Source organism: Lingula anatina, chromosome 6, assembly GCF_051362555.1.
Source record: "Lingula anatina isolate TDL-2025a chromosome 6, LinAna3.0, whole genome shotgun sequence".
NCBI lineage: Eukaryota > Metazoa > Brachiopoda > Lingulata > Lingulida > Lingulidae > Lingula > Lingula anatina.
The window spans coordinates 3,994,522-4,019,464 of NC_141772.1; the positions used below are offsets into that span (position 1 = coordinate 3,994,522).

Genomic DNA, 24,943 nt, shown 5'->3' on the forward strand with positions numbered 1-24,943 from the left:
CTCATAGCCAAAGGAAATCGACCCAAGTAATTCATTGATCCGATACTGAGAATAAATTGGGATGTTTTCCATTGTACATTTTAATAATTGATAGGCAAAGTGGGGGTTGATAATGATATACATTTACATCTTATGAGGAACTTCAAATTAGAGATTATTGGTCTCATCTAACACAATCAATTTGCAGCACGCGGGACCTGCAGTACACAGCAAAGCTTCAAGTACAGGAGTGTTTTGTAGCCTTATCTGAAGCTTGTAAAACTTGCAACAGTATTTACAAAAATAAGTAAATTAAAAAAAAAAATTAATTATATGAATTTTTTTCACTCAGAAAATTTGAAGTAAAGCAAAAATGTGGATGGATGCCAATAACTGTAACGTATATGTTGCAACCGTCCCTATAAATACATTTGCACAAAATTAAATAACTTTTGTAAAAAAATATGATTAAGCCGACTTTAAATAGGTACAAGCTTGATAATATGTGAAAATTTAACAAAAAAAAAAAAAAAATATATATATATATATATATATATATATATATGGTTTGGCATTTATAGAGAAAACGTGAACAAAATACATGCACAATAAATAAATAAATAAATAGTTATGTAACTTTTGTAAAATTTATCAAATCATGCTGAAAGGAACTCCTTTTTAACCACACCATGCTACTCAGTTAATTCAAAGTTAAACAAAAATAGTGTTTAGCAGTTATAGGGACTTGATGTTTTGGGGGGCAACACTATGGACAGACATGGTGTTCAGAATATTTACAGACAGTGTTTGTATATAAAAATGGGGGGAATAAAGAGGAGTGACTTAATTATTTTCACAACAAAAACAAATGTCTAGAAAAAATTCTACATTAATGAAATGTCTCATCATTTTGCATATTTGAAATTAAAAGTTTTTACATTTCAAGTCAAATCGCACATTATGCAAAAATCCAGACAACTCTACATGGAGAAAATCTGTTTTTAAGGATCCATGCATTAAATTACAAATTGTGTAATTCTAACTACAATTTCTTAGGAATTAATTTGTTAGACAAGATGTGTTGTCTGAATTGTCAAATAAGTTACTTTATTTAACTGAAATTATGAAAAGAAAATACACAACTACAACACAAAATAAACTAAAGTAGTTATAATAAATTATATCATTCTATAAAATGCCCATACATAACAATATTTTTTGCAAAAACTTGAAAACAGCTGATGGATGCAAAAAAAAAAGGGTAAAACAAGAAACAAAACAACAAATATTTATTTTAGACTTATAACTGAAATCACATAAAAGATTTAATCTTCAATTTTAATTACATAATATAATTACATAACATTTTATAAATCTATTAAAATGTGGAATGATTCTTTTGGCATCATTGCACTCATTTCTGTATTTGTCCATGATGCCATACATGCATATATATTCCTATATAACAATTAAATATAACATGATAAAATAAAGTAATTGTAAGTTAGAGTAATGGGAGTTGAATGTCATCCTGTCCTAAAACACTTATCATAAGTTGGGATTAGAAAATATTTCATTTTAACCTTATATAAAAATGTGGAACAGTGTGACACAGTGATGTGTGATGTGGGACTCCTAATTGGCAATTAAGTATTTTAATGTTTCATTATTTTATTAACTATATTTTGTAACAGATGTAGGCTTGATATATCATTTAATCCCACATAATATAATACTAACAACTACTATAATTGAACTATTACATAAAATATATATATCTGGAATGACTTAACCTCCACCTTTCACAAAAACAAAAAATATAAATACATATTTTATTAACAAGAAATATAAAAATCTATAAATTAATCATAATGTTAAAAAATAAAGAGATTTACATCATTTTATAGCAACACATACACCGATTTTAAATTGCATTTGAAAAGGGCACCATCATATATTTTATAATTATTTACAATAATAATAATTTTGCACCAGTGTCCTCCAAGCCGTCATCAAAAATAAAATTCAACCTCTTTCTATAATATTTGCACATTCAGATCACTGTAACAGTCACACTACAGATATCAGTTTCAAGTCTGATTCCAAACGAGCTCCAGATTTCTGTCTACTGTATACAATAGCTGCCCGGAATACAGACAAGGTACCACAGAGGGACAGGAGCACCATCAGGTAGAACATGCCAGACCAACCGTAGTAGCCAGACACCAAACCAATCAGTGGACCCTCTATGAATGCCCCGACGCTGCCAAACCCTACGTGTTTTGGGGAAAGAGGAAATATATTTGAAGTATATATCAATTGTAAAAAAAAAAAAAAAAGACAGAAATACTCAGTCTGCCTAAATAGATTTCTGAGAAATCACATCTTTATCAGTGACTCCTCAAATGCCCCACACAAGCGTGATACTCAAAAAGATCAAGAATAAATATATAATACTCATACGTAAAAACATAAAAAGAAGGGATTTTCTGGCCTTTGTCTCAAATATTCCAGATATGCAACACTTCCACATCAAACAGTCTATATGGAGTCTTTGTACATAATTCATTAATTACATATAACAATACTATACCATTGATAATTCCTGTGACAGCTGCTGCTGCATTTCTTCCGTCCATTTCCCCCAGTTCTGCACCAATTGCACCACCTAGAAATGACAAGCACATCATCATTATTAATTGCCTTTTGTTTCTTATTTCCCATAAATGTTAGTATTAAAAATTGTCCACAATTTCTTTTATATGTATAAATATCATCCAATGTTTGTTATGTCCAAGATGTGTTTTTGACAGAATTTCTTCTTTGAAATAAAAGATTACACTGGAGTGCAGCATTTCTTTGAAAATAACAGCAGTTACAAAGTTATGTCACTGTCAATAATAGGCGAACATATAATATATACATACAATACTATTTACAAAACAAAGACTGTGCTAGCAATTCTTGCATTTTGTATCATGATATTTCTACAAAGTAACACATTTCAGAGCTGAAAGCAAAATAAATGAAATTTACCACTCTCCACACCATCTCCACACCAATGCCCCCCCCTACCCAAACCCACCTAACCCACTGTGGCTACAGTTACAGCACAACCCAAAAAAGTTCTCTACCCCAACTTCTCCCCTCCAGATTTTATAAGTCTGTGATATTATATTAGAGAATAGTATTATTTCAGAAATAATGCAATAGCTTCATATCTGGCCAGTGGCTGAAAGTTCCAGTAAGTACAATGAATAGAGAACAATCACTGTCCAAATCCCCCATTTATCTCCATATCAATTCCCTAATAAATATACTATCCTGAAGTGTCTCACCAAGTATACTGTCTGGCCCACAGTTGAAAGCACCAGCAAGCACCATAAACAGAGAATTGAACAAGTAACCCCAGCTGCTTGTACCAGCAAACATCAGAAGTGCTGCAGTACTCAGTAGCATGGAGAGAGCTGTGCCAAGTAAAGAACGCCCCTGGAAACACCTGGAAAAATAACAATACAATTTAATTTTAAATTATCAACATTTACAGTGATCATATTGTAGTACTTCACAACATGTAAAGAGCTGTTCCAGGTAAGAAATGTCACTGGAAACACCTGGTGCAATAACAATACAATTTAATTTTAAATTATCAACATTTACAATGATCATTGTAATACCTTACAATATGGAAAGAGCTGTTCCAAGTAGGAAATGACCCTGGAAACACCTGGTACAATTACAATACAATTTAATTTTGAACAATAACAATACAATTATCAACATTAACAATTATTGTTATACTTCGTAACATTTAAAGGCCTGTTCCAAGTAAGGAAAATTATCAACATTTACAATGATCATTGTAATACTTTAATTAAAATATGGAAAGAGCTGCGCTATGTAGAAAATGACCCTGGAAACACCTGGTAAAATAACAATACAATTTAATTTTAAATTATCAACATTTACAGTGATCATTGTAATACCTTACAACATGTAAAGAGCTGTTCCAAGTAAGGAATGCCCCTGGAAATACCTGGATCAATAACAATACAGTTGAATTTTAAATTATCAACATTTACAATGATCATTGTAGTACTGAACAGCATGGAAAGAGCTGTTCCAGGTAAGAAATGTCATTGGAAATACCTGGTACAATAACAATACAATTATCAACATTAACAATTATTGTAATGCTTGGTAACATGGAAAGAGCTGTGCCAAATAGGAAACGCCTCTGGAAACACCTGGTAAAATAACAATACAATTTAATTTTAAATTATCAACATTTACAATGATCATTGTAATACTTTACAACATTGTAAAGAGCTGTGCCAAATAGGAAACGCCTCTGGAAACACCTGGTATAATAATAATACAATTTGATTTTAAATTATCAACATTTACAATGATCATCAAAGTACTTAACAGCATGGAAAGAGCTGTTCCAGGTAAGAAATACCCCTGGAAACACCTGGTATAATAACAATACAATTTAATTTTAAATTATCAACATTTACAATGATCATTGTAGTACTGAACAGCATGGAAAGAGCTGTTCCAGGTAAGAAATGTCATTGGAAATACCTGGTACAATAACAATACAATTATCAACATTAACAATTATTGTAATGCTTGGTAACATGTAAATGCCTGTTCCAAGTAAGAAATATCCAGGTGCAAATTTAGAACAGTAAGTTAACAAATTATTATCAATATTATATTACAATTTATAAAACTTGGTTATCTCATGGAAAGACTTGCTTCCAGAAAATAAATCCCATGAAAAACACCAGTCTAGAACAGTTATAGCAATTACACAATATATTAACATTACTAGTATGACTGAACTGCTTAGTAACAAGAAAAAACCATACCCCGAATGGAAAATTCATGGGAAAATCTAACAATACGGATATGAACATATAAAAGCAAATTCATTTAAAATTGAATAAAACTGGACTTGTCCCATGCAGATACCATTCATGGATAACAAAATAATGAAAGGACATTTAATGTGATTTATATTGTCAGTTTCTCGAATTTGCAAATAATTTGAGAGTTCGGACTTTGATATGCAATGGTTTAAATAATGTTCAAAGTAATTATTATAGATATCTTAATTGCTGAAAAGAGCTTATGATATATAATATCATCATTATTATTATTATAGCTAAAGACCAAACATTCATTACCTAAAGCAAGACCCATGCAACATGCTATGTCATTTACTACAGATTGTAATCAATTTTCTTCTATATTAGCATCCAGCAGTTGAGTCATACCTGTCAAGTATAAATCCTATAAAAGCACTCCCAGCCACACCTCCTATCTCAAACATGGTGGAAAACATCCCTGCCATTGTCTTAGCATAGGAGAGCTGAAATACAATAGAAAATTTCTTTTTCAAAACAAAATATAAGCAGTCACCATTTTTAAAAAGACGGGGAAATTACACATTAAGCGCAGCACAGCAAAATGTCTCAAATAACATAATTCAAATTAAAAAATGATTTTGATTTTGGAAAACAACTTTGTATTTCTCTCATCCTAAATCTACCAGACAGTGTTGTGTATGTTTCCTCACATGTTGTAACAGGTACATAGGCAGCCACATGTACATGCAGTAACGGACAAGTTTTAGGCAAAACATCCCCACTGAAATCTCTGGTACCATACTAAAAAGAGTAAGAGGAATTAAAAAGTTAAAAAAAGGTTTTATTCAAAATGGCAAGTTGCTACTACTAACTGCTTTCTGAAAGATGTGTAGGGGGCTGAATAAGAACAAAAATTACTTAAAATTTTATTATACTGGTTTTGTAACATGCAACAGTAAAACAACAGTTAACAGTGAAATACAATCTGCAAGTTTTGTATCAATATCTGCAGAAAGAGACAGATTTCAAGCAAACAGTATTTTACATTAACAAACAATTTTTCAAAATAGCTTACGGAATTTGCCACAGTTGCAAAAAGGTAGGATTTGTACCATTTTTCATCCTTGTACTTGAGGTTGCTATTCAAACAAAGCAATTAAAACACTGGAATTATTCAACTTTTAAAACTGAAAAAAAAGAAACTGATTTATACGTCTCAAAATTCCACATTGATACTGACACAAAATGTTATCAATTATATTGATATGTCATAATTTTTTAATTAAAATGTAATGAACATCCCCATGCTTCAGTCTCCCCATATTTAATATTATTTAGATATTAAAAGGTAACCAGTTAATGCTAAGGTGAGCCCTTAGAATTTATTATCACCTTTCCCCGGGACTTCTATACCCACATCAGCAGGGATACAGAAACAGATTAGTACTACTACACCCAGTAGAATCTAAAATAACAACAACAATGACAACAATAATAATTCTACAATAATAATAGTATGAAGAAAAACACCTTAACATGCACAGAATAGTCTAATATTTTAAGAATAGACTAAATGTACACACAACTATGCAAAGCAACATACAGTCACATACATAAAAACATAATAATAATAATAATAATAATTCACACAAAGTAAAGAAGAATAAAAATGCATCATTGCATTTATCATAGATCTTCAACTTAGACTTCGAAAGCATTTGCATTTATTGTAACATAATTATTATATTAACTTACCAATATAACAGATGGCAAGAAAAACACAGACCTCCAGGAATACAGAGATTGGAGATATACCTAAAAGTAAAAATTTAACAATAAAAAATATAGCAAATCTACTTCTTTGTTAAGTGCACTAATCACATCATTTAGTATAAAAAGAGGCAAAAAACAATGCTTAGCTAGTTGAAGCCAGTGAAGTTGACACAGACTAATCAATAACTTAATTTTTTTTCAGAGTCTTGGATGGACTTGTTCTTAACTATCTGTTTTAACAATTGTTATAACATCACTGTGAGCCCAGCAGTACACAGACAGGATAGCATTCTATTGGCTATAATTACTCACTGCCAAAGAAGTCCCAGCGATTCCTCCAGCAAAGGCTGATGTTCCATAGATCCCAAACACAGTGTTTCTGGTACTGTCTGAGAACCAGGCTCCTATGGTCTTGGAACATGATGGCCAACACAGAGACTAAACAAATATGAATAAAAACTGTAAAAAAATATCAATAGGCATCAAATAAAATAATTTAATGCCTCGTGACGTAGTATATAATCAAGCAAGATTTTGTGCAATTTGGAGAGTGGGGTCTGACACTGGCACGTGCTGATGGAAGCCATTTTTCTGGTTGTTTTATCTTACCACTGCCTGATTGTAGTCTACTGCACAACAGTTCAAATTCACAATTTTTTGGAGTGTCACTTTTGTACTGTTTTCTAAGACAACATAAATGGCACAATAGAATTACGCCCTTTCTCTTTCATGAACTTTTGAATTTATCAAAGTATTAAAGGACAATGTTCATGTAAAAATCCATTTCTCGAATTTTGAAGATACAGCACTCAATCTATACACTAGAGGTATGTTTTAATCGATCCCCACCATTTAAAAATTATAAAAACAATCTATTAGTAGAAAAAAAAGCGTTTTAGTAAACCTCACCTCAATATGCAAAAATGAAGCAACAGATCTGGGTCACGTGGTACTGTGACGACAATCACGATAAAGGTCTATGAGACTCAACTGAGCTGCATGGTGCATACAGACGGAGAAGTTAAGGAAAGTTGTGTTGAACGGAGTTGAGGAATTTTCGTTATGCCTCGGTGTGTTGCCGTGGGATTCACCAAAATTGCAGCTCTCGTTGACAATCTTTCTTTGTCTGTGACGGTCTTCCGTGACTTACTTACTAACTTCGGTGACAATAGTTGCGATGCTCTAGATCATGGTCACCTCAGGTGGTTTAGATCATATCAGGAGCTGGTAGTCTTTCAGATTAACTGTCATCAGTTGGCAAACTTACTGATTGCTGATGCATTTTAAATGCATTGTAGTTGACCAAAAGCTCGTTTACAACAAACCTGTTAATTATGCACTGCTGCAATTCCCAAGCCAGGTAATAACAGGTATGAAACTCGTCTTGGTGGGCTTTCATATTTTTCAATATATCTCATTTATTTCATGGGATTATTTTATTGGTATTTGTAAATGACGTTAAATATCAATACTTAAACAATTAAGTTCAAACACGGTCGCGAACATTAATAAAAGAAATTGCTCTCTGGGTATCTTGAAGCTTCCGTGGAAGAAAACGTGTTGAGGAAAAACAGGAAAAAGAGCGTTATATTAAAGAAAAAATGGGAACTGCTATAATAAAATGGCTCGTTATCCTAATTCGTTTATGCTTTGAGGATTTGTTTCTGAAGATTATTTCATCTGAAATATTAAATAATTTAAAAGATTGATTATTTTATAACTTGAAACGCAAATTCTGCGTCAGTACGCAATTTTTTTTTTTTTTTTTTTTGCAAATTTGTAAGCTTATAACACCGTGCTATAAAGATCTACTCAAGAAAAAAATTTGCTTGGGTAAAATTAAGTACGGAATGAACTGGAGACACTTGGCTTGTCATTAAGTTTACACAAAAATATGTCAGGTAACTTTATACTGTCTTTGAAAGAGTAAAGATTGAAAGCTAATTTTAGACAAACTTTGACGGGGGAAATACCTACAAAGAGTAATGGGCTATTTCGCCAACATCTTGTTGAAAATTTTACACTGCAATTCTATTCAAAAAAGCTGAGGAACTAATTGCCAAATTAATACTCTCATCACATAACAGGGGGGTAACCAGCAAAAATTGTACGCACATATTTAAAAAGGTTACAAGCACATACAGCAAAATGTAGACTTACGCAAAACATGAAGGACAGCGTAATCACAGCAAATGTACCTCATATAGTAGCTTAATTTCCATTAATAATAAAATCATCATTTAAGTCAAAAATATTCTTGCGATTTAATAACTATTTTAATTTACCCAGAACGGTATATTTATTTTAAAGGCGGTTAACTGAAATATAGTTTTATGATTTCTTTGTGAAAATTGCCCCTGTCACCCTGTTAGTTTGGAGGTCTAAGCTGGATCAAGTCCGTGTTAAAATTCCTATGAAGTTGTGCAGGAGAAATTCTTCCTTTCTTTCTCTAGCTCCTCGATAAACCTGGTGTTCAGATTTTATCTAGTACCCCCAGGTCTACGGGAGCTGCGCTTTGTAACTAACGCACAGGTAGATTTTTACCTGAGATAACTGGAGTAAAGCTTAGATAGAGAGTGCGTTCGATACAAGCAAGACAAATTGAATGCCCTTTAACCCTCTAATTAAGAGGTAAAGGAAGTTCCAGTTAGATGGATGATTAAGATAGGACTTGTAAAATAACGGGCATTGTTTACCTCAGTTTAATAAAAGTATGCAAGACGGAGTGTCAGCGGTTTAATAAAATAAATTGAATTTCACAAATAACATGGACCTCATATGCAATAATCAACATTTCCCTTAACTCATTCAAATGCAGTGTTTTATACAACTTGGGATAACCATAATGAAATGCTTGTTAAAGAAATGACTAGACAGGAAATGGTTTTACACAGCTTCACGAGGATTTAGACCCCTCGGGTAAGAGATTTGAATGAGTATAAACTTTTATCAGAAGCCAGAGAAGTCATCTTACAGGTAGACAATGCAGCTCAGTTTGACAGCTAAGCACGCTCTGTTCTCCAGTGGCTTGATTGTCGTCATTAGACCACGTGACCACGTAGCTCATTAAGTCCCAGGCCGAGCAAATAGGACGTTTTTTAAAGCCAAAAATTTACAAAATGAGCTTTTAATTTGTGTATTTGGATAAAGATATCGTTAGTTGGGCATGTTTTCTGAAGAATATGTTCCGTTCAGGCCATTCTGACGGCATGAAGCAAACCCTTTAAGTATCATTTCTGGCACAACATTGGCTTTATAATAAAAATAAATTATGCTGTTCAGTCTAGCAAGAAACAACCAGTCTTTTTATGAAACATAACCCTCCTTACCTGTGCTGTTCCATTTATGAATAGAAGAACTATAAATATGTGGTATGAACTCCACTGCCCCAGAGAGATCTGAAATACAAAGAAATCCATACCAATTAAAAATATTATCATGATAATTTTGTTGCAATTTTTAAACTCACAATATTATATTTTTCAAGATTTCTTTTTTGTTAATCACAATAAGACATTTTCTATCTTATGTTGACAAAACATTGTTTAGTAAAATTAATTTTGCTTGAGTTTAGTGAATAAATACTGGGCATGTATGGCAAAAAAGTTCAATGACAGAACTTAAAAACCTAGTTTTGGCATATTATTTCTAAATATGCCTATCTGTCTTGGAATAGATGCGATGCAATTAATAACAATGTTGTGAATACAGATTATTAACTATGAGTCACATGCCAAACAAACTCTATGGGGATACTAGTATATATTTTAAAAGTTTATTTATGCCATTTAGACTGAATTTTTAAATTTCCTTTTTAAATCAAAACTGTACATCATATCATATACTGATAATATTTTATTCTAATTCAATGCGACTAAACTATGTATTCTGATGGAACTTGATCTTTGCAGTATTGTTGATCATGTTGAGGAAATTTTAAACTTTTCACTGTCTCCTGACATCAGTGTGACTAATGATTAAGTAGTTGCAATATTTGGGACAAAAGTTGAAACATATAATGTAGCCACTCACCATAGACAATCCTGAAATTATAAGTGATAAAGCAAAAGTCTTTCTTGCACCAAAACGATCCCCAAGTGATCCTAAAAACATCTGAAATATTTTAAAACAAATTAGTCAGATTATCTGCCATAAGATATGTACATGTTCAAGCTACAATTAAAAAACATGAAATGCATTTGGTGCACCAATCAGTGGAAAAAATATACGTAGACAGTGACATTGTGTTAGGTGTGGCAAATCAATGACACTGTGTTAAACAAAATGCTACTTAAAGATATAATATATTGGTATAGTATAAAAGGCCAAATGGGTAATTTGATGTAAATGTGTTAGGTGTGACAGTGGGTGTGACATTGTGCTCACCTGCATTACTGCATATGGCAAGAGAAGTGCTGTATCCATCCATCCAAGCTGCAATTTGGAGAACTTCAGATCATCTTCCAGATCTGTTTTGATCTGTGGATGTTTAAAATGACCTAGATAAATAGGTTTTCTACAATTTTTGAAATTTTGATAAATCAAAAATATGTGGCTGCACTGTTCTAAGTTACTTAAAAAAGTAATTGTATATGTTATGTTTGTTTGACTGAAGTTATTTCAGAGCCTGATCCCTTTTTGCATATCATTATCTTCACTCCCCATTGCCCTTTCACTGCTATAATAATGTCATAATTGTAAATGTTGCACATAACATTGCAACTGCTTGTCGATTTGCAGTGGCCATAGTCTGTTTGAAACATATCACGAAACTGCATGCATCTTGGTTGTGCAGTTTATCTTTTTCATATATTTTAAAGGAATAACAAGTCTTCATTTTGGTAGGAAAATGCCATGAAAAAAATCCCCTCCCCCCTTTTTTTGTACTAACATGTGATGTATCTTTTAAGATAATATTACAAAGGGTAGCCATCTACAGTACATGATATATTTGAAGGTCCATATGGTCTGAGGGCAAGCAAGGATTTCAGAAATATTGTGATGACTGCAGTTTTGGTGATAATTTAATATAATTTCTGTGTGTTGTTTACAATGTATTTATTGTGGTATTTTGAATCTCACATGAAGAGTTGTTATCCCTTTCAATAATGCATTAATGAAATTGCATGCAGAGAAGCAGGATAACGTATAAGTTCTTCTTACAACACGCAAGAGTTTCCTGAGGAGATATGCAATCTAATGTGTTAGTTCTACTTACAACACCCAAGGGTTTCCTGAGGAGATATGTAGAAGCATATGCAATCCACCCTAGGCTGAAAACAAGTGCCTGTCTCAGCTGCAGTCTTGATGCCATGTTGTTGCTACAGGGTGAAGGTTGCGGCAGGTTGCGGCAGGTTGACCCGAGTTGACCTTTTTTTCAAACAAGAAGAGATGCAATTGAAGTCAGAATATTTTGCATTTGATATGATATTATTTGCTATTGAATAAGCATTTGGTTCAAATTGTTAACTTTTAGCTGATGAGATAATCCAATGTGTTGTATATTTTTACAATCGTGCTCACTGTTATGAAACTTCTCATGACAAACGCCATCTCTCAGAAAGTATTTTAGAATTATCTAATCGAAAACGAGGTTGTTTAAATCATGGCGGACGCCAATCGAACACTCGCCTGATATTTATTTATTTTTTGCATTTATTTCACCATGAAGAAATTTCTTAAATTTGGTAAGAGCAAGAAATCAGATAATGCTCAGGATGCATCGGATGCAGCCCAGACTCAAGTGAATATTGGCTATACGTCGCTGAAAGAGAAGGATTTAGGGAAACTTCATAAAGCGGCTTGGCAAGGCGACTTGGCGAAAGTCAAACAACTAGCCAAGAAAGAGGCCAGCCCACTCGATAAAGAAAACAGGTAGGTATATTCTGAGAATCCCTTTATCAGCATATTATGTATACCAAGGAGTGAGGAGCAAAATAGTTGAATGTAAGGTCCTGCTATTATTATAAATTATTTTCATTCTGTGCTTTGAAAATTTTATACAAATTCAAGAACTGTCACCATGCATCACTGGGTCATATAAGTGATATATGAGGCCCAATCTGATATGGGCGAATACTGTCACAACCAGACATTTTTTAGATATCTGCAAATACGGAAAAGTCTATAAAAAGTGTGTGTGTGGTGGATGGTGGTGGGGATTTAACGTCTGCCTTTACCTAACACTGCAATTTTGACAGTTTGAGGCGTTTTGTACAAAAGTGCACATACAAGATACATTCTTCTTTAGGTTTCGGAGTGCATCTTATCTACCTTTTTCGGTAAGGGACTAGGACCATTTTTCAGCCATTTTTTTTTTTTTTTTTTTTTTTTTTGAAAAATTGAGTAGCTTTAGATTATGGTTCTTGTTTTATGTGACTTCTGCCCTTTTTTTTATACCTCCTTGATCTATAATTAAGTTGTAATTACCTGTAATATTTTTCCTATCAATTTCAGGACTCCTCTCCACCTTGCCTGTGCCAAGGGCCACACAGAGATAGTAGAGGAGCTGATAGCATGGAAAGCCAAACTCAACATAGGAGACAGTGACCAGTGTACTCCACTGGCTAGGGTAGGTGCCTGGAACACATTTCAAATGACTAGACTCACAAATATCTTAGGGTAAATTTCCACTTAATGCTGAAGATGATTAACTTTTGCAAAGAAAATAAATTATTTACATTATGTATAACTATTTTTTTTCACATTTCCTTCAATTCATTACTGTTTTGAATCAATATTTCGACATATCAAATGGAAGTAATTGAGTTCGGCTAAAGGTAATTGGGATATAATGCCCTTCTTATTTTCATCCGTTGAATTATTTATATTTTAGTAGTTGTTTATCATTAGTTAAAGTGGAAACTTATAAGTATAGGGATGTGCTACTAGAAAGAAAGAAGAAAAAAACAGAAAAAAAATGCAATAAGTCCTGTATAAAGAACAATTTTAAAACTGTGGCCTACAGCCTGAGGATTGATATTTACATAAAGAAACAATCAAACACCTGTCAACTACTAGTAATCCTTTGTTCACTTCTCATGATCATTAATCAATAAGAGGTTTTGTGGTTAAAGAACACCTGTTATTCACAGGTGGCCTTAATTGAATATTCACATATTGATGATATACAGGTGACCTCAATAAGTGTGGTGTAAATCAATAAATTCTCAGGATAAAAGACTGAATAAACATTGTATTTACTTCTTGCAGATACTCTAACATGCAACACGCTATTTGTAAATGTAGTATTAAAAAATTATTTTATATGTAAATTTTAGTAATTCTTGATTGTTGTGGACTGTGTTCAACCATTTTTTGCCTTAAAATCATAGTAGATATTAACAAGGTCTACCCAGTTTTACAGTGGGCTTTTTCTGCAGTTATTTTACTGTATCCTGCAAAATTAATTAATTGCTTACCGAAAAGTAAATAGAAATATTATGGATTGTTTAATGCCCCCTCCCCCCCCAATCCCCATTCTGTGTTGATGCATTGCTGTTGTATTTGATATATATATATATATATATATGTGGTTTTCATCAGGCTGTCCAGTGTCACAAGGACCAATGTGCAAGTTTACTCCTAGATGCCAAAGCTGACCCCAATGTTCAAGACAGGCTTGGGGACTCCTGTCTACACTACTGTGCAAATGAAGGACTGTATGACATGGCAAGTCTGCTGCTACAGACAGGGGCAAAGCCAGATATACAGAACAAGGTATTACTGAGCTATGTCATGAAACATACACTTTTTACTTTTGCTCATGTATAGCATTAGACAAATATGTAAATGTTTGCATACATCTGGTTGCTCTGACACACACACACACACACACACACACACACACACACACACACACACACACACACACACACACACACACACACACACACTGTTTGTGTTTCTGAAAAAAAGTTTTAATTTCTGTATTAAATGACATTGTGTTTTCCAGGAGGGTCGTTGCCCCCTGCATGTGGCTGTGTTGGCAGGGCAGGAGAATTTGTGTCAGATATTACTGGAAGAGGGCGCCAACATCAATGCCATGGACAGCCAGCAGAGGTAGGAGTACTGTCACAGCCAGTGTTAGCACTGAGTGTTTGTTCTGTTCTGGGATGAGCACTCATATAGTCAGTTTTTTTTGCTCTGGGATGAGCCTTTATACAGGCAGTATATTTTCTCCTTGCAAGACTTTTTACTGCAGTGAAAGTATATTCTATTTTGGTTTCATGACAAAAGATTTTTAAGACAAAAATATTGTGTAAAGACAGCTGCGGTATATAAGTGTGTAGCTTGTTAAACTTATTGCCTGTTTTAATTTTGGTTGTAATATTATTATTATTATCATTATTATTATTATTATTTTTACTTATTCTCCAGGACTGCCCTGATGTATGCCTGTCAGGAGGGCAATGTAACTCTGGTCAAGTTATTCTTGCAGCAAGAAGCAGATACAACATGCAAAGATGCCAAAGGTACCTCACTGATGGCGTCAAATTATTATTGCTTTGTTGCATGTTCTTAGCCTGCACACTACCAAACCCCCTTTTAGAGCAAATTTAGTACACAACATAAATTGTATTTTGCCCAAAATAATGGTTTCTATAACCAAGTTTAAAATAGAGACAGATTTCTTCTTTTCTCTCAGAAATGATCATGTTTGAACCTAGCATAAGATATTATGTTGCTTTTACCACACGCTAGGGCATTTTAACCTTTATTGTATCCCTTCCCTGTAGGTTGGACAGCTGATGACTGTGCTGTTATAGCTGGCCAGCATGCCTGTTCCCAGTTGATAGCAGATTACACCATGAAGCACAGGACCCCCAGGTCAGCGGGGAGCAGTGCCAGGGACCTGGGGGCGGCCGCGGGAAGCAAGAAGGGCACCCCAGTACACAAGGGACAGTCCAAGAACAAGGGAGAAAGCATGGGGTTTGGAGCCCCTGCTCTTGATGCAGGAGGTAAATTGATGTGTATTTTTTATGGGGGTAGTAATTGGGAAAATATTCATTTTATTCTGAGAAAAATAGCAATTTCAGTTGAGGTGGTTGGTGAGGGCCTATGTCTATACATACAGGGGATAATTGCAGGGGATAATTGTTTTTTGTAGATTTTGTATCATGTAGATTTTGTTTTAAAATTGGGAGTAATTGGTGGTGTTTGTATTTTCTGGTCATTTTTGCTGAAGATCATAGTAATAGAATGTTAGAAAATTGATGTTTTGTTTTTCTTATTACTTTGTATTAAGTAGTTGATGAATTTTTATTCATAGTAACTGTTCATTACATCTTATAGAATCTTGAATTACACTGTGTATTATTGTAATGGGGAACACCACCTAGCATTATTGAAGCACAGTAGTAATTTAAATTATGCTGATTGTATAATGCTTAATAGCTTTTTTCTATCTATCTTAAATTTGCTATCCTTTTAGAGAAAAAGAGAAGAGGTAAAAAGTTCATAGATTTGAAATGCTGATTTTTGTGTCGAAAAGTTCCATTTGATGCATGAAAATTGATTTAATGTTTATTTGTGTTGATATTTTAAGGTTTGACTTTTTTTTACTGCTGTGAGAGCTTTGTATGACATACAGTAAATGATCCTTAAAGTAAAGAATCCAATGTCATTCCCATTTTCCTCCATCTGTATCTGAAAAAAAAAAAGCCACAGCAGAAATCCACTTACAACACATCTATTAAGGAACAAACCAAGCACAAATATGACTATTCTGTTGATATATCTGACATATGGCAGTGTCTCACCTTGCATGCAAATGACTATTCTGTGGATATATATATATATATATATATATATATATATATATATATATATATATATATATATATATATATATATATATATATATATATATATATATATATATATATATATCTGTCACATGGCAGTATCTCACCTTGCACTAAAGCGTAAAGACTAAGAATAATGTTCATTATCTCAAGTTTTTTTTGTTTTTTTTTACAGTTTCAACATCATAATTCCTAACAGTGAAGTATTTGCACAATTATGATATAAAGAAAACCACTGTAAAATTTAACTCACTCTACACCCCTCATCCCCAGGTGACTTCTCAGAGGACTCTGTGAGCAGGGCATCAGATGTGGATGGGAATGGAGCTGATGATTCCTGGGGTGACTCAGACGACCAGCTCCCACTGGACACCCCCAAGGCTAAGAAGGTAGACCCCTTAAGTTAACTTTGTTGTAATAGAGAGAGAGAGAGAGAGAGAGAGAGAGAGAGAGAGAGAGAGAGAGAGAGGAGGTAGGGAGGAAGGGAGAGATGTGTGTGTATTTGGTTGCTAAGTTGGTAGTGGAGTTGGGGGACGTTTATCACCAGCTTCCTAAGGATGCACCTAAAACCAAGAAGGTATTACCTATGTCTTAATTTAATGTAGGTAATACTTTAGGTGTTACTATAGGCTGTGATGTATTGAATACCTATGTTAGCATGTCACATAGGTTTTAATAGCAGTAGGGGGAATGTTTATGTTGTTTGTTATTGCCCTGCATGTCTGTTATAATTTGTATTACTTCGTCCCAGCAAACCAATGGAAATTGGGATGAGGATGAGGATGAGGATGATGATGATGGAGGTGATGGGAAAAAGAGCAATAAGAAAGAGGTTTGTTTTATATACCCTTCCTGGTATTGCCTTTGTCTACTTGCTTGTTTGCTGATTGTGGTTGGTTCTGTGTAGTTACTTAATGGTTGCTGATATAGGTTGGCAAACTTCTTGTTTGTATTTAGGTTTAGTTCAGTGCTTGCTTAACATTGAGTGGCATTTTTTTGTAGGTATTTAGTTTTATTTTAATGTTGCCCTGTACATTGGGTGTTTTTCTTATTACCAGGCTCAGCATTAGATAAGGATTTTATTTAGTTAAAACATATCAAATATTAGGTTATCTGAATCCAATGGAAATATTTGCAGTTTTTATTTTCAAAATGAAAAAAAAAAACATTTAATGGTGAGTCCTGGTTGACAACATCCTCTTTTAATTGGTTTACAAATGTAGGATTTTTATTGCTTTCATTCCTCCTGTGCATATAATTATTGTAATTGTTTGACTTTGGTTTTCTTATGTGGCATTTGAACTCCACTCATTTAGTATATACAGTTTTTCACAATCTGGGTGCTCTTTTCATTTTGCTTGTTTTTTATCTTTTGATAAGTGAAATATTATATTATGACAAATCTTTGTCAAATCTTTTTTTCTCTTTCTCAGTAAATGTTAAGTGTTATTATTCTGTGTGCTTTTCTGACTGGTGCTTTATTTTTTATATATTTACGTGACTTTGATATTTTACATTAAAATTTGTAAATCATTGTCATAAAGACTTGAACTGATCATTCATTTATGTCTATCCATTTTTCAGACTCTCTGAAACAGGTTTAACACACTAAAACTCCTCCTTAATTACTTTACATATTTTGTTCTGGATATGTTCATTAAGAGATTTTGTTTTTGAACGATATTTCTTCCAAACTTACCAGCACACTGCCAAATGCCCACTTGTGCATGGTATTTAATTGAGCTTATCGGGCCTATGCTGTTGGCAAAGAAATTTTCTTCAGGATAGGAATGACAGATCACACACACACACACACACACACACACACACACACACACACTTTTTACACTTAAAGAATTGAGTATGAACAATTATATATTTGAGTTGACTGAACAATGCTTACCTTATGTTACAGAAGCCTGCAGTCCCTGGTATAAATCTTGCCAAACTGTTGAGGTCATCTTCTAATGAATCCTTACATAGCACTGATCAAGGTAAGTGCTTCAGATTTTATTAGATGAAAGTGTATCCTTTGTGAGATCTTGATATCAAAGCTTAATTTCCTTTTAAAAAAGCAATTAGTTTTTCCAAAACATTGCTCGAGCTGTCCCTGCACTTTGATCAGATGCTGGTCACTATTTCTGTTTAAATAACTTTGTTTTAAATAAACCATGATTTGTTTAGATTGCCAAATGTCTTCCTGTCATTTCAGAAGGCAATATTGAAAAAAAGTGCTTATTTTTAAGGGGTGTAATCATTTTTTGAATTGTGAATTAAGAAAGATAAGTAGCTTCACAGGATGTTTAAACAAAAAAAAAACTTTGTGACATTTTTAGATTGATGGGTACACTTTTCAAAATAATTGTTTAATTTATTTTTATTAATATATAATAATAGAAAAATACTATATTATTTCTTTGTATTTCATAGAATCTGCCAAGAGCACTTCTGGTAGATCTTCCTCCAAGATTCCCAAGATGGTGGATGCCAAGAAAGCCTCCAAGAGCCCTCCAATAGCTTCCTCCAAGAAATCTCAACAGGGTAAGAGCAAGTCCAAGCTACCTCAACCTGTCTCCCAGAGGCCAGACTCCGGGAGGTCCATTCAGTCCCAGGATTCCTGGAAGTCATCCAATGCCGAGAATTCCTGGAATTCAGATCCCCCGTCTCCGGTGCCTATCAAGAAAACCAATGCTCTGACTCCGATGAAAAAATCAGTTTCTTCGGGAGAGGTGAGAATGCATCATTTATAATGAATAGTATAACATTACCTGTAGTTATAGTTTTTTTTCCACCACTCTGTCTTAAAGCAATATGCCTTTTTTGGCTTTATAAATACTTGGTTGACACTTTGCTCAAAACCGCATAAATCACCAATATATCATCTAAGTAACTGACATTCAGTCAAGATAGGACCAAGTGTTTTTCTCAAAGTACATGATAATAGTGATAGATAATAGTGTTTGCATTATGAAATTATGATTAATTACTGATTTTAATGGCATGTTATTGATATGGGTAGGGTGTGTCCAAATTTGTTTCTAATCAGTCAGTCATGGGATTAGATAGAAAGATACTAATGGCAGACTCTTTCTCTAACAATTAAATGATCCATAATGCATGTGTGAACTGAATCCTGAGATTGTAGAATTTAACTGCATGATTTCCCCTTGCATGAGAACAGAGTGATGATGATGACAATGCACGGAATACAGGTACCATTAAAAAAGGAACTGCACCAAAAAGTAAAACAGAGGAAGATGGGGAAGAAAGTGACACGTCTGAAGTATGATATTTAGTTCTTTTCAGATTTACTATCCTAAATGTGATAATTATCATGATTTTTTTAAAATCTGCATCCCACAAATATAGAAGTTAATGTTGATTGAAAATATAATTTGTGAGATGTGGAAGTTGGAACCATTATTATAATTGCTATAATTATTTTAGGTTATGATAGTATTTATGTCACAATTTAGTATGCATCTTTAAATCAATGGCCTTACAACATAATCAAGCTTACTTTGATTACACATTGAATTTGTCATTTGCTGAATAAAGTAATCATCTTTGACTCCTCATTAATCATTGTGCAAAAATAACCACCACATAATGATTTTTGAATATTTTAATTTTTCATCCTCTATCTCTATGCTGTCCTGATGTTTTCAGAGGAATCAAGTAAAGAAGAAAACTGCTGCAGTCCATACAAAGTCAGGAGAGAAGACAGATGCAAACAAGTCAAAGCAGAAAGGTAGTTAAATATATTACTTATATTACATAATATTATTCTGTTGTAATGATTGAAAAATTATACTTGTTTACTAGACTTAGTATAGAGTACCATCATGCAAGTTGATGACTGTTTTCATAATAATAATAATAATATGATAAAGTTTTCTCAAAGAAATTTAAAGGTACCTATGAAAGTAATCAATACACTCGCACACAAATTCAGTTTGTGGTTTACCTCTCTGTGTCAGACATCATGGCTGAGCTAGGCATGAGTGACCTAAGTGAGGTCAGTGACCCCAGTGGCCTGGATACTGGACGTACACCCAGGAATGCTGACCAGCACAGTGACTGGGACTCCACAGCTGCCTCTCAGTCCAACAGCCCAGTGCCACCACCTGGCAAACTCAACAATACTCAGAAGGTAGTGTAGGCCATCAGGGGGTGTTGGTTTTCTCAGTACTGCTGTCCAGTATTTATACCCATTAAACTAAATAATGCACACATGATATCAATCATAAGTGATCAGATGTAAATGAATATATCAAGATAAGATAATTTATAGTTATATATATTTGCCAAACAAGTGTAATCATTTATAGCAGGGAAAATGTTATGTACCATGATCATCTGAAAACATGACTGTATACATTGTTTTGTTTTGTTTGGACATGTGTAAATATGCCATCAGTATTTCATTTTTTAACAGAAGCCACAGAAAGACGAGGAAGAGGAAAGTGAATGGGACTCTGAGGAAGAAGAAGAAGAGCCCAAGCCTCCTGTGAAGACAACTCAAAATGATGATGAGGAGGAGGAGGAAGAGGAGGTGAGAGCAGGAAGCTTGTGTGTAGTAGATAGACCCCAGTCTCTAGAGGTAGCTGTCTGCCCAGTGTCTGCTTGCACTCCTGTACCTGTGTCACACTCTGTCTGCTTGCCCTGCTTGTCTCCAATATCAGCACCACTGTACAGCATGGAACCTTGTGTAAAGGTACCAATGCTTTCTGCAGAGTCTAACATGACAGCACCACCCTCTTCGGAGTCTGATATTACAGGACCACTTTCTGCTACTGACTTTAACCTATCAGCACCACTTTTTACAACAGAGTCTCACAAGACAGCACCACTTCCTACTACTGACTCTTACATGTTAGCACCACTTTCTACTAAAGAGTCTGGTATTACAGCAACCCATTCAACTACTGGCTGTAACATGGCAGCTCCACTTTTTACTACAGAGTCTAACAAGACAGCACCACTATTTACTGCTGAACCTAGTGTGACTGCTTCACTTTCTATTGTAGAGTCTAATAAAACTGGATCACTTTCTACTGCCAAGATTGAAACAACAGCACCACTTTCTAGTACTGCAAATTCTAAAGTGACACCACATCTTTTAGCAACAGAATCTACTGTTACAGCACCACTTTCTTCTGCACTATCTAATACAGCAGTTCAGCAAACTACCAAAGACCACATGCGGCTTTCAGCTAAAAAATGTAGCAGAAAAGAACCTCACACCATGATGATATCTGGTGCAGCAGACCTACTTCCTGGTACAAGTCCTAATAACACAGTCCCCTTTTCTTCAGCAGAGCCCAGTGCAGATACACTGCTTCCAAGTCTAGATGCTCCTCTATCTTCTCCAATGCCTGGTGCATTGACACCACTTTTTTACTCTGTGCTTGACAGCGCAGCACCACTTTTGAACTCTGATGGACAAAGCAGCCATAACCCTTCTACTGCTGGCAGTATCAATAACACCTTTCTTCAACTAAATACGTCAGTTGGTGAACAATTGGTGGACAACATGCTGGACCAAGCCAGACCTGTACCAACAAACACCAATGGGGTGCTGACCGGTGACAAAGTGACCAGTGATGTGTTGACCAATAATATGGCAATCAGCAAAACGATGACCGATGGCACAGTTATGGAAAAAAACGTGGTGGCTGGTGACAGTGGCTGTCCTGGCTCCCAAAGTGACAGTTCACTGACCATGGCTATAGCAGAGTCCTATGATGGAGATGGAGAACCCCCAGGCTGTAGGACCTCCTCAGATGACTGCCTGGATGATATGACCACAATGGAGTCAGCCATTCCCTCACCTACACAGTCTGCCTATGCTGGGTCTATCAGAGACCTGAAGAGAATGGCCAACAAGAAGAAGAAGAAAGGGGTTCTCAAGAGGCCTCTACCACTGCAAGAACTGAATGGTGGATGTCAGGAGAGTGGAGATGGGTGTAAGAAGTCGGTTACATTTTACTGCCCAGTGGAAGAGGCACAGTCTTCATTGAGTAGCCATGACTGTGATGTAAAGACAGTTGAATTTAGATCAAAGAAGCAGGAGACAAAGGGGAAACCAAGGAAAGAGAACTTGAAGCATAACTGTATGTCTTCAAAAGCACCATATTCCCAGATAAAGAAAAACACTCCATTGTTGTTGAGAACACCTGAGGTGTATGTAAGGTCACTGGATGTGTTGGTTAACTCCAATCAAAACAATAACAACAGGAGTTTAGGGTCATCTAGATCTAGCAGTAGAAACACCAATGATGCCTCACAAGTTTCTGTATCAGAAACAGCACCAGGGACACCAACATCAGCAGCATCAGTGACAGCAGTGACGACAGCAACATCTCAAGTATTAACAACAATTACAGCAGCAACAGCATCACAAAGTACCTTATCAGGGCTACCCTCCAGTTCAGTGATGACTAGATCAAACAGTAGAAGCTACACTCAGTCTACTTCCCAAATAACCACAGGAGAAACAGTAAGGGGTTCACCCACTCCAGCAGTATCAGAGATATCAGCCTCACCTGCAAGGGTTACCAATATGAAGAGTGCCTGCACCCAGACTGTAGAGACAGCTGTGGGTCAGCCATTACAACTGCAGTATTTTTGTCTGTGTCCTCGACACGGGTGGGTTCCAGCCACCTCCACCACTGCTACTACTGCTGCTAGGTCTGATCCTTTCTTGGTGCCATCGGCTCATGCTAACACCCATACCAGTGGTGGATCTCTCAAGCTCAAAGGCACTGAGGATGGCATGAAAGGAGGAAGCAAAGAGAAAGGGTTTGAAGAAGGTAAAGGTAGTAAGGAACCGGGTGAGAAGTCTGCTGGTGTGAAGAAAAAAGTTTCCAGAGGCAAGAAAAGTGGACAGTCTTCTTCTAAGAGAAGATTGATCAATTTCTTTAAGAGGAAAAGCAAGGTTTCATCTATGGACAAGTTGATGATTGAAGACACTGGGGCAGCAGTTGGTGGTCAGGCAGTTGCCTGTTCATGTCCTACACTGACCAGTGGTCATCCGGATGAGGCTCCTGCAAGGCTGCCACAGTCCCATGGTGATTTGCTATGGTGTGGGGCTGTACCCTCTTCCACAGCCGTCCACACTGAGAGTTCCGACCGCTTTGTCTCTCCACCGGATTCCAATCAGACATCTACCAGCACAGATCACCGCGAGCTACCAGTCATACCAAGCTCGAGGTCTTCCTCTTCTTCTCTCTCAGAGCTGATGCACTCTAACCTCATCTGTCAGCTTGATGCTGCTTCCCTTGCAGGTTCCTCCTCTCTGTCTGAGCCCCTGTTTCAACAGGCTACTGGCATGGTCCATAGTGTTAGCACACAAACCATACTGCATGGCTTTGCTTCCTCTCTCCCTGTAGACGTAGACCCTGCCATGTGCCGCTCTGTGTCTGACTATCTGCTGGATGATTCCATGGTGATAGAGATGAAGAAGGTATTGTTGGTTATGAGTTCTTGATGACACCTTGGATCAGCATTGCGTTGTTGTTGTTGTTGTTGTTGCTTGTGCTTGTTGTTGAGGGAAAATTTGCTTGTTCTCCACATATTAAGAATTCTGCTTCTCACATACTTTGCATAATTTTATGATGTATTATGAAGGTACAAATTGTTTTCTTGTTCTTTTGTTGATACTTATTGTAAGAATTAACAGACTAATGTATGTTGGTTTACTGAAATAATTTAGCATTTCACTGAAACAGTACTTCTCAATGTGATTTCACGGTTTTCTTACCTTTGTGCTGAAAGTTCTTTGTAACTGCAATAGCATCGATATCTGCATGCAAATACACACGTTTTGCAGCTGCTTTGTCAGGCAAGAATGAATTTAAAGGGTTTCATCCATATTCTATTTCAGAAAAAATCTTTCCTTCCAGTGCCTCTTTCATATAGTGAATTTAATTCACTTAAAAAAATACTGGCTGTGTACAGCTTGTCATTGTTTGTTATCATGCATTATCATAATAATGTTCATTATTTTTCATTATTTTCAGTGTATGTAATTTATCTCTTTCACCTTAGGCTGTTTATATACATATAGAGTAAAAAATGTGTCCCCACACTTACAGTGTCTGTCAATAGATGATAACATTATGATCATAATGACAACTTTGTAACCTTGTGAGGACATTGGCTGGTGGCTGATGGTTTACCTGAAATAATAAGCAATGGCACAGCCTGCATCTACAGGTTGTAGATTAAATTTTTTTCTACTCAATCTTTTGCAAACTGAGGCCATTTCTGGAATTTCTCTCAGACTAATAATAACTTACAATGATGATAAATGATATTTGTCACATTATGTGTAGTATACTGAGGAAGAAGAGGAAGGGAGTGAGTGGGACTCGGAAGCTGCTGATGCAGGGGAAGAACGAACTCAGATGGATGAAATGAAACAGGTTCTTTTTCACTTCCAAAATGGCATGAAGCAGATCTCTTCCAGCTTTTTTGTTTGTTTATTATTTTGATGTGTCTGAA

At 35.1% G+C, this 24,943-nt stretch overlaps 2 protein-coding genes across 10 annotated transcripts in view; one reads left to right on the forward strand and one right to left on the reverse strand.

Moving 5' to 3' along the window:
• Window positions 1–1,255: 1,255 nt before the first annotated feature.
• LOC106162379 (uncharacterized) lies at window positions 1,256–12,013 on the reverse strand. Of its 3 annotated transcripts, none has more exons than XM_087014759.1 (13): window positions 11,848–12,013; window positions 11,016–11,108; window positions 10,662–10,732; window positions 9,959–10,027; window positions 6,942–7,067; window positions 6,612–6,671; window positions 6,249–6,321; window positions 5,932–5,995; window positions 5,567–5,657; window positions 5,265–5,359; window positions 3,318–3,478; window positions 2,573–2,647; window positions 1,256–2,252 (listed from the first exon to the last, which is right to left on the reverse strand). In XM_087014759.1, the coding sequence occupies exons 2-13, from the start codon at window positions 11,056–11,058 to the stop codon at window positions 2,050–2,052; spliced, it is 1,131 nt and encodes a 376-aa protein (XP_086870885.1). In that variant the 5' UTR covers window positions 11,059–11,108; window positions 11,848–12,013; the 3' UTR covers window positions 1,256–2,049. The 3 variants fall into 3 exon arrangements, with proteins under 3 accessions (XP_086870885.1, XP_013395114.2, XP_013395115.2); XM_013539660.2 differs by having other exon boundaries at window positions 10,662–10,742; XM_013539661.2 differs by lacking the exon at window positions 6,249–6,321 and having other exon boundaries at window positions 10,662–10,742; window positions 11,848–12,012.
• A 191-nt stretch (window positions 12,014–12,204) lies between these two features.
• LOC106162359 (uncharacterized) overlaps window positions 12,205–24,943 on the forward strand; it is a 44,556-nt gene continuing 31,817 nt past the window's right edge. For all 7 annotated transcript variants that reach the window (XM_087014751.1, XM_087014752.1, XM_087014753.1 and 4 more), the window contains exons 1-14: window positions 12,205–12,503; window positions 13,086–13,200; window positions 14,175–14,348; window positions 14,584–14,690; window positions 15,009–15,103; window positions 15,368–15,589; window positions 16,709–16,824; window positions 17,187–17,267; window positions 18,351–18,429; window positions 18,866–19,164; window positions 19,617–19,718; window positions 20,105–20,186; window positions 20,416–20,588; window positions 20,874–20,990. In XM_087014751.1, the coding sequence (XP_086870877.1) occupies window positions 12,295–12,503; window positions 13,086–13,200; window positions 14,175–14,348; window positions 14,584–14,690; window positions 15,009–15,103; window positions 15,368–15,589; window positions 16,709–16,824; window positions 17,187–17,267; window positions 18,351–18,429; window positions 18,866–19,164; window positions 19,617–19,718; window positions 20,105–20,186; window positions 20,416–20,588; window positions 20,874–20,990 (1,971 nt within the window). In that variant the 5' untranslated portion in view covers window positions 12,205–12,294. The remainder of the gene's footprint in view (window positions 12,504–13,085; window positions 13,201–14,174; window positions 14,349–14,583; window positions 14,691–15,008; window positions 15,104–15,367; window positions 15,590–16,708; window positions 16,825–17,186; window positions 17,268–18,350; window positions 18,430–18,865; window positions 19,165–19,616; window positions 19,719–20,104; window positions 20,187–20,415; window positions 20,589–20,873; window positions 20,991–24,943) is intronic.

Coding starts and splice junctions, on each gene's coding strand:
- LOC106162379 (XM_013539660.2), bottom strand. CDS start 11,943: ATGGCATCAAGACTGCAGCTGAGACAGGCACTTGTTTTCAGCCTAGGG. Junction 6,322..6,611: donor TCTTGCCATCTGTTATATTG/GTAAGTTAATAT, acceptor TTGTTATTTTAG/ATTCTACTGGGTGTAGTAGT. Junction 5,360..5,566: donor CTATGTACCTGTTACAACAT/GTGAGGAAACAT, acceptor ATTGTATTTCAG/CTCTCCTATGCTAAGACAAT.